This window comes from Bison bison, unplaced genomic scaffold (genome assembly GCF_000754665.1).
Source record: "Bison bison bison isolate TAMUID 2011002044 unplaced genomic scaffold, Bison_UMD1.0 scf7180017864223, whole genome shotgun sequence".
In the NCBI taxonomy this organism is placed as follows: domain Eukaryota; kingdom Metazoa; phylum Chordata; class Mammalia; order Artiodactyla; family Bovidae; genus Bison; species Bison bison.
In genome coordinates this window covers 817634-827259 of record NW_011494795.1, presented here as the reverse complement: position 1 = coordinate 827259, position 9626 = coordinate 817634, and the positions used below count along the sequence as shown (strand labels likewise).

The 9626-nt window shown below is 53.7% G+C and overlaps 1 protein-coding gene across 1 annotated transcript in view; it reads left to right on the top strand.

Moving 5' to 3' along the window:
* TRRAP (transformation/transcription domain-associated protein) overlaps positions 1–9626 on the top strand; it is a 91628-nt gene that overhangs the window by 27688 nt on the left and 54314 nt on the right. The window contains exons 21-28 of the mRNA XM_010845741.1: positions 52–252; positions 2772–2923; positions 3365–3564; positions 4818–5035; positions 5133–5330; positions 6109–6369; positions 6844–7005; positions 8529–8625. Of these exons, the coding sequence (XP_010844043.1) occupies positions 52–252; positions 2772–2923; positions 3365–3564; positions 4818–5035; positions 5133–5330; positions 6109–6369; positions 6844–7005; positions 8529–8625 (1489 nt within the window). The remainder of the gene's footprint in view (positions 1–51; positions 253–2771; positions 2924–3364; positions 3565–4817; positions 5036–5132; positions 5331–6108; positions 6370–6843; positions 7006–8528; positions 8626–9626) is intronic.

Below are 9626 nucleotides of genomic sequence, written 5' to 3'. Positions count from 1 at the left end.
GGGGGCTGTGGGCGCGGGCTCGGAGGCTGACAGGCCCGCGCTGGCTTGCAGGCTCTGTGGCGCACCCTGCGCAACCCCGCGGACAGCATCTCGCACGTGGCCTACCGCGTCCTCGGGAAGTTCGGCGGCAGCAACAGGAAGATGCTCAAGGAGTCCCAGAAGCTGCTCTACGTTGTGACCGAAGTTCAGGGCCCCAGCGTCACCGTGGAGTTTTCTGACTGTAAAGCGTCCCTTCAGCTCCCGATGGAGAAGGTAACTGCGCCCGTCTCTGGGAGCGTCTTAAAAAAGAGACTGCAGGTTCCCCTTTAAGACGTTTAATTTCTGTTCAGAAACATGCAGATAGAACCAGTCCCTTTGGGGCGGGAGTTTCTTAACCCAAAGAGCAACAAGGCTTGCTGGGGCCCAGCTTGGCTGGTGAGGGTTTCCATGACGCCAGGAGGCCAGTGGGGGGCGCTGCCCCCGAGGACCTGCGCCTGGGCAGGGCCATCCTTCCAGAGGGGCGGGGGTGCTGCCTCGCCCGCCTCACCCTTGCCCTTTGTCTGCTCTGATGCCCAGTGGGTGTCTCATCAAGGGTGACGTAGAACCAGGCTGATCGTAGAACCAGGCTGATCGTGTCCCTGTCTCACCGCCCCGCCCGCCCCGCCCCAAGCTCCTACTTTACTCCCGGCTCCCTCCAGGGGCGGCTCTGTCAAAACCAGGAGACGGTGCCCAGCGTATTGCATCACTCAGCTGCTTCTGCCTGACCCTTACTGAGATCTGGCCCCCTCACCTCACTGACCCCTCTGGCCCTCCCACACTCAAGGTCGTACTTATTACTGTCCCTGTGGTCGCATCCGACTTTCCCCTTTTTATTATAAAACCCGCCTTCGCTGCCTGCATTGCCGCTTTTGATACCTCATCATTTCAGGCTACTTTACCCAGAGCATTTTGGGGAGGGGTTTTACCGCCCTTTGGCGTATGTCCAAGTGACGGCCGCTTCAGTGAGCCGCACGCCGGCCGGACGCTGAGCTCTCTGCAGGCCTGGGCCTGGCTGTGCCCTGTGGCCAGGACCATTCAGCCCTGCCTGAGCACCGGCTCACCTCGCCCTGTCCTGTGTATTAGAACTCCGCTGTCCGTGTGGGAAGTAGACACAGCAGGAGTGCCTGTGATTTTTTTTTTTTTGAGCCAGACGTTGCTGACCGTTTGTGAGGAAGGGTGCCCTCTGGGTAGCATCTCCCTGAAGCTGTTTCTGGGGTCTTCTCTGTGTCCACCTGTCCCCCACCCAGCCTCTCCCCCCACCTTCTCAAGCACACACATTGTCGCTCCCCTCCCCCAGCCCTGCCCCACAGACATATTGCCCTTTTTAATCTCAGCTCCTCATCGCAATCCTTATCGAAGTGCTTGCCAAATAAACACTAGTTTCCTTGTGAGAAAATACAACTACAATTCTGTCTTTACCTTGAAAATGACCATAGTGACCACTCTGTGAGTCCAGCCAGTTCGCACATCTTAGGTAATTTCCTTAAGTTAGGATTCTGTTTGCTTTAGCCCTGTCTGTGTCGGGTTGGCATTAGAATGCAAACTATGACTTTCACTTGACCTCTGCATAGACTGAGCAGAGCAAGAAGATCCCTTTAGAAGTAGTTTTCCCCCCAAGCAGCTAAAGCAGGGAAGAAACCAGATAGTGAAGACAGGCTTCCCTGGTCCTTCCAGGGATCTGATGCTGCTCCTGGGACCCTTCACAGAGGGTGGCATGCGGGGCCCTGGCAGGAGCCGGCAGGGAAGGGCCAGGCCCAGTGCCACGGGTTTACATGACACGAGTTGCTTTTGGCATACCTTTTGGCATACCGAAGACAGTCCTTTCTTGGGTGGGGAGGGGACGGTGATCGGCTTGGAAGTTATGTTGCTCCTCTAAGATAACACAGTTCCCCCTCCAGTCTCTGCAGAGAGGGGTGAGGTAGGGAGAGGCCAGCCTACGTCTGGAGCACGTGGGCCCCATCCCATCAGCCCCTCCCTGGCTCCTCACACTGCGTCTGGAGGAGATTTCAGTACAGATTGAGTGAAGTCGCCCAGTCGTGTCCGACTCTTTGTGACCCCGTGGACTGTAGCCTACCAGGCTCCTCTGTCCATGGGATTCTCCAGGCAAGAAAACTGGAGTGGGTTGCCTTTTCCTTCTCCAGGGGATCTTCCTGAGCCAGGGATTGAACCCTGGTCTCCCGCATTGCAGGCAGATGCTTTAACCTCTGAGCCACCCGGGAAGCCCAGTACAGATTAGGCCTTTGATTTCTAGGTGTGTAAGTACCCTTAACATTAGCACCTGAGCTGTTGAAGACTTGTGTTTTGTGTGTGACCCTGCCTTCCTGGTCCACCTGCAGGGTAGGATAAGATGTGTGAAGCTGTGCAGGTTTCCTGAAGAAATGAAGTAAACCCTTTTGCAAGAAATTAGTTAAACCTTAGAAAAGTCATCTCAGTTTTGAGCTGAGACGACTCAGGTTCTAGTTTAATCCAGCAAATCTGCCACAGGAGTCCTGAGCTCACTTAATTTCTGAAATTTCCTATCGGCCATTTAAGCACAAAATCAGTAAACCCGGCTTCACATTGCAGTTTGAGCCGCATCCATTGCCTCCTCTGGATGCTTCATTTGGTGAAACCTCGCCTGTCTGCAGAACCACTGCTGTCTGTGCGGGTAGACGTGCATCGAGCTGCTTCTGGGTGCTGCTCGTGCCTCCAGCAAAGGCTTTTCAGAATCACGATTTCAGCACAAACACAGTTACCGTGCTCTTTCACCACAGGCCATTGAAACTGCTCTAGACTGCCTGAAGAGCGCCAACACCGAGCCCTACTACCGGAGGCAGGCGTGGGAAGTGATCAAGTGCTTCCTGGTGGCGATGATGAGCCTGGAGGACAACAAGCACGCGCTCTACCAGCTCCTGGCCCACCCCAAGTATGCTCTGCGCGGGGAAGGGCGCGGGCCTTGTTTCAGAGCATTAGGGGTGGGGGTGCCTCCCAGATCGCTCAGTGCCGGAAGCGTGTTCCGTCAGTCAGGAAAAGGACACACTGTCTGCCCAGCCCTGCCTCGCTTAGAGAAAATGGAAAGAACTTGGGTGCTGAGGGTTAGTCTCTCTCAGCCCTTGAGTGTGCTGCCGTTCCGTGGTGTCCCTCTGGGTCACTGGCCCGTGCTCACGTTAGGGGACAGCACTTTTGGTGTCTCTTGACCCGTTGGCTGAAGACGTGCATTGTGAAACTTGTCACGTTAGATTCCACTTGTTGCTGAAATTAAAGCAGAGAAGTCACTTAGGCCTGTGCAGCTACACATAGGTCCTTTGTGGTAGGATTGTCGACTCTGGACTTGAGTGTGGTGACACTGAATTTAATTGTCACACAGCTTTACAGAAAAGACCATCCCCAACGTCATTATATCACATCGCTACAAAGCACAGGACACCCCAGCCCGGAAGACGTTTGAGCAGGCCCTGACCGGGGCGTTCATGTCCGCAGTCATTAAAGATCTGCGGCCCAGTGCCCTGCCCTTTGTGGCCAGCTTGCCCCGCCACTACACGATGGTGGCGGTCGCCCAGCAGTGCGGTGAGTGACCCCAGACGGGCCGGGTTGAGGTCTTCAGGGACATTGTGTTTCACAGAAGCTGGGTTTGGCTGATTGGTTGTGGACTGTTGTTTGCTGGTTGTCCACTCATTCCATTGACACAGAGAGTTGGTGTTTCAGCAGTAGGTGCTGTATTCACTGGAAAATTGTCACCTGGTTTTACGTATAAAATGTTAACACGGTGGGTTTAGCGTTTTGGCCCTTTGTTTTCGTTTCGGGGGCCGAGTACTTTTGGACCTCTGCGTGTAGAGCGGTGACTGTGTGCGGTCCTGCCGCTGCTGGCCCCCTGTCCCCGGTGGTGGTTGCCAGGCCCAGCCCCCATCACCGCTTGCCCCGGTCCCCCGGCTCCTCAGTCTGCTCCTGGACCCTCATCTGTGCCTTTTCCCCTGCCTGGCCGCTCCTCCCCTCTGCTCCAGGCCTTCCCCGGCTCTGGGTGCCGAAGGACCTATTCTGTTAGTGTTTCCAATCCGTTGCAGACTGGTGGTTTTGTAAGAGACAGTGAAGATGTCACAGCACCACCCGCTGCTGTTCCTGAACACTCAGCCTCAGTTTTGCAGCTGCTCCCAGACCGGCGCCGGTCGTGGGCATGACCTCTTGAGTAGCACTTTGTGTCCTCGAAAGCTCTCACCCTGGGCGACAAGTAGTTTTCTCCCAGCACTGCAGAACACAGAACTCCCCCCTTTTTAAAGTCTTCCTGTCCGAACAGTCAGCGCCGTGCATTTAACATGGAGCTTGTCTCCCAGTGTTCCCGGCAGACCCGCACGCGTCTCAGTCACTGCCGCCTCGCCTCGGGCCGGTGCCTGCCGGGTGTGAGTTGTTAGTTGCTCCAACCCCTCCTGCGCGGATTGGGTTTCAGAGCTGGGTGCTCTTGCTCTTTCCTCTGTGTGTGTCAGGAATGTCCGAAGCATAACCCATCGTCACTCGCACGTTGTGCCTCGTGGCCTGGTTAATGAGTTTTTTCAACGAAGAGACCTGATTACGGTTCTCCCTTTAAACAAGTCTGTCTTTGAGCTGTGATTGAGAAAATCTGAAAGTTAACACTGTAATGGAGGCAGTTACGTTATACTGCTTAGTTTGTAAATGACTGCGGTCTAACAGAAGTTGGTCAGGTACCGCGGTTGGCTTTTGTTAAATTCCTAATCTCCAGGGAAACGGGTAGTTTTGCAGTTGGAGGGACGAGTGTGTCTGTGGCGCTAAGCCCGGCTTTCCCGCCTGCCGCCCGCCTCTCCTCCCAGGCCCCTTCCTGCTCCCTTGCTACCAGGTGGGCAGCCAGCCCAGCACCGCCATGTTCCACAGCGAGGAGAACGGCTCCAAAGGGATGGACCCCCTGGTGCTCATCGACGCCATCGCCATCTGCATGGCGTACGAGGAGAAGGAGCTCTGCAAGATTGGGGAGGTGGCCCTCGCCGTCATCTTTGACGTGGCGAGCATCATCCTGGGCTCAAAGGAGCGGGTGAGCAGTGCGGTCTGGGTGGGGCTGCCTGCCCGCGGGCGGCCGCTCTCCGAGTCTCGGGACCTGGGGGCACACGAGCGGTGCGCGTCTCTTGCAGGCGTGCCAGCTACCCCTCTTCTCCTACATCGTGGAGCGCCTGTGCGCGTGCTGCTACGAGCAGGCCTGGTACGCGAAGCTGGGTGGCGTGGTGTCCATCAAGTTCCTCATGGAGCGCCTGCCCCTCACCTGGGTGCTGCAGAACCAGCAGACCTTTCTCAAAGCGCTGCTCTTCGTCATGATGGACCTGACGGGCGAGGTAGGCGGGGAGGGCGGCCCCGGGCCTGACTGCAAGGGCGCAGGACGGTCGTCCGCCTGGGCAGCAGTGAGTGTCAGGCGGTTCTGCAAGTGTGCTCTCCGGGAAGCTTAGATCTCACCGCTAATGCTGTTCCGTCACCGAGTCGTGTCTGACTGTTTGTGACCCCCGTGGACTGTGGCAGGCCGGGCCTCCGTGTCCTCGACTGTCTCGTGGAGTCTGCCCAGATTCACGTCCATTGAGTTGGTGTTGCTAGCTAACCATCTCATTTTCTGATCCCGCTACAACATTGTAAATGAAGGGACAGATCACAGCCCTCAGATTCTCTGAGACTCTAAATACGGGTCAGTCTGGGTAAACAGTAACTGGCCAAAGGACGTAACACAGCGGTCCTTGAAGGGAAAGTACTTCTCAGTCCTGCCACAGATTAAACAGTGCACGTGCTGCAGAAGTTCCTGAGGGAGCCACATTCTTCACGAACCTTTGTGTGGACGTAGCACAAACAAGTAGAAGGTGGTGGGCATCGCCTGCTTAAATGTGTTTGGTAAACACAAGGATCAAGTCTGGATCCATGTTTTCTTCCTGAATGACAAACAAGCGATCTCTAAGCAGCAGGGTTAGCTACCCGGGTACTTTGAGGACGACACGAAGCAGTCTTGACGCCTTAGCTGGTGTGTGAGGGGCGTGGGCCCCCAGCCACAACATTTGGGGCGGGTGTGCAGATGCGGGTGCTGTGGCCAGCAGCGCCCGTCTTTGGTGCTGAGGAGTCCCTGGCCTGCAGGTTTCCAACGGCGCGGTCGCCATGGCCAAGACCACCCTGGAGCAGCTTCTGATGAGGTGTGCGACACCCCTCAAGGACGAGGAGAGGGTGGAGGAGATCGTGGCAGCCCAGGAGAAGTCCTTCCACCACGTGACCCACGACCTGGTTCGGGAGGTCACGTCCCCGAACTCCACCGTGAGGAAGCAGGCCATGCACTCGCTGCAGGTGCTGGCCCAGGTCACCGGGAAGAGTGTGACCGTGATCATGGAGCCGCACAAGGAGGTGAGGCGCTGGTCACCGGGCGGAACCTCTGCAGGCTTTTTCTTCCTTCAGGTTTGAGTGTTGATGATACGGAATCTGGCGTTTTGTGAGCTAAGTGCTGTTACATGTGCTCGTTCTGACCTCAGGTTTGCAGACAGCAACGTGCTTATGTTAACGTCTGTTTCAGTGACTGTCAAGGGTTGGGGGCTGGTTTTTGGGCCTGATGAGCACAACCTGGTCTCATCCTTGTTTTGGTTTTCGCTGTTGTAAGAGCGTCTGCTCTGGACCCCGAGGAGTGGAATGCGTCTGAGTGCGTCTCTCCACGACCCAGCGTCAGCGCTTGAAGCAGCTCCTCCTTTTCCTAACTGAGGGCTGTCTGGGAGAACTTGATCTCAGTTACGGTGTTCAGGTTGCTCACTAGCTTAGGATCTTGCGCTGAGGTGTTTGCTTTTTAAGAGGCGGCAATCAGCGGTGCCTCCTCTGTGTCTCCCCCAGGTCCTCCAGGACATGGTCCCCCCGAAGAAGCACCTGCTGCGCCACCAGCCCGCCAACGCCCAGATCGGGCTGATGGAGGGGAACACGTTCTGCACCACGCTGCAGCCCCGGCTCTTCACCATGGACCTCAACGTGGTGGAGCACAAGGTGTTCTACACTGAGGTAGGGCCAGCCTGGGCGGGCAGCCGGTCCGCACGGAGGCGGGGCTGTGGCTGCAGGGAGCCGGCTGTCGCCTGGGCCGGGGAGGAGGCAGGCGTGTGGCTGAGATGTCCAGTGAGGTGGGGGTTGCTGAGTCCTTGGAGCTCTGTTAGCCTTCACGGGGAGCCTTGCTCTTCAGGACTGTGAAGTGCATTTCAGAGCCAAGACTGTACATCCTCCTCTGTCACTCATGTCAGCAGGCTCTCCGTTTATTAAGTTTATCAGACTTGAGTGTGTCATGCCCTGTTGAGACCTCACTTCACGTGAGCGCCCTTACCTGGCTCCGGTAGTACCACATGAAGTACAGAGCCTGAGCACTCTCTTTCTGAAGGCGCCGGACCTGAGCCTTAGGGTTTGTTAGGCACCCGGAGCCCCAGCGCAGGCGAGCTGGAGAGCTTAGGCTGGAGCCACCGCAGTTGTGTTAGAACCTGGCGTCTCATCACGGCACTGCCTTGCTGGGCTCTCGTTTTGTTTGGTGGACTTGACTTGCCCCTTGACCCCAAGATAACAGGCAGTGGAGGATGGCCCCTTCCGCGGGCTTGTCACTGTCGATATTACAGCGTGGCAGGTACTAGACAGTGCTGAATAGGAACGCAACTATAGATGCGGTCAAACCATAGACATCAGCTTAGACTTGATAATGGGCTGTGGATTAGCCCAATTTGAAATGGTTTCAAGATGTGACTTATTCTGGAGGCATTGTCAGACTAAACTGAGCCAGAAGTCATAAGAAGCAAGTTCTTGCTTATGCACACCAAGTCTGAATTTCCAGCTATGAAAAAACTTGCCTCTTGATTCTTTAAAGTCCCTTGTTTTTACTTGGACATGAGGTCATTGATCATGTGTTCTAGCTTTTATTTATTTATTTTTTTATACCTTGGTTATAGCCCTTATGTAAGTTGTCCAGGATGTCAGTAGAAGGAGAAAGTAGTTAATAGAACACCATATATAGTATTTTAGGCAGTACATATATAAATGTGTACTGGTTTGGTGAAATGTCTGGAAGACTAGCTGCTGGAGTATCTGCATTATACTCCATGTGTATATATATATATATATATATTTGCAATAAAATACTTCCTTCTTATGCTTCTGTGTGCTTGAAAAGAAAGAAAAAGTATTACTGCTCAAACACTTGAAATACAGCGTGTTTATTTCTTGGGCCTGGGCCAATGGCATTGGGAAACAGCTCTGAACAAGGCAGTGTCCCCCCATTGTGGAATTTGCATTTAGATAGAGTGACCCTCTGTGTAAAGAAAAAGCATGATGATATCAGAGCCGATCAGAGTGCCAAAAAATTTATTTCACAGAGGTTGACTGAGTTTTGCTTTAGAATAAGGAAGCCCAGTGACATTTGGATACTTAAGTGCCTCAGGATTTGGGTTTGGTTTGTTAATTGTGTCACGTGTGGCTGATGGTCGTGTCCTGTTACTTGCAAGGTCTTCACAGTGAGAGCAGGCCGAATTACATCATTCTGTCTCTTGCAGCTCTTGAACTTGTGCGAGGCTGAAGATTCGGCTTTAACAAAGCTGCCCTGTTATAAAAGCCTTCCATCGCTTGTCCCTTTACGGATTGCAGCCTTAAGTAAGTTCACGTAAATCTGAAACAAGTTACCGGGCACAGAAGTGGAGGGGGACCGATGGCCCTTTTTTTGTTGTCTGATTTTTCTGACTCTCTATGGTCTCTAAGGGGGAATAAAAAAAAATTGTTGGTGTATTTATCAGGCTGCATAATGAGATGTCATTGGACTGTATAGATTGCTAGGATTTAAATAATTATTCTACTCTCTAGTAAACTGCATTTTATGTGTTGTAAACTCTTTGTAGCCCTCTTATGGGAACTGAACATGTCTCTAAGGTGTATCTCTAATTTCCTGGTTTAAGAGTGATGTCACACCATTCACATCTTGCCATTTTCATCTGAATCAAAGTATTTAGATCTTTTTAGACTTGTTAGTGATTTAGGAGCGTTTGAGACTCCTGCTGTCTCCAGGCTTTCATTAAGAATGTCAGTCATCATTGTTTAGCACAGGAATTGTACATAATTTAGGAAAATACACTACTTGCCTTCGTACTTAGAAACAGTCATTTCCTCCTTTTTGATAAATACCCAGTGGTTAACTTTGTCTCTTGTTGACTTTTACACACTTAATGACTTAATGAAATATTGCCAGAATCCTCCTTGAATTAGAGGTAGAGGAGCTGAGAGGCAGAACTTGAGGATGGAGCTCAAGACATGGCAGGCCAGCGTGAGGGAGGATGCAGGGGGTCTTCTCACCCCTCCTGTTGGGGCTCCTCTCCTTGGGGCACCCCTCACGCGTTTCACACGAGCTAGAACATTACTGCTTAAGTAAGCTGTAACATACAGGCTCAAGTTACGTCCTCTGTCCTGAGAATGTCTGCCTTTCAAGGCCTTTGACCCCCCTGCAGATTGGGGCGCAGATAGTGGGGGGACACTGAGCTGAGTGTCCCCTTCTTCGCCAGAGCCCGCGGCCCCACCCTCAGTGTCAGTGCCGTGCACGTGCCCACTGGTCTGCCGTGCCCGCGCCTGGGCGGCATGTTGGGGGCAGGGTGTCGTTGGGGACC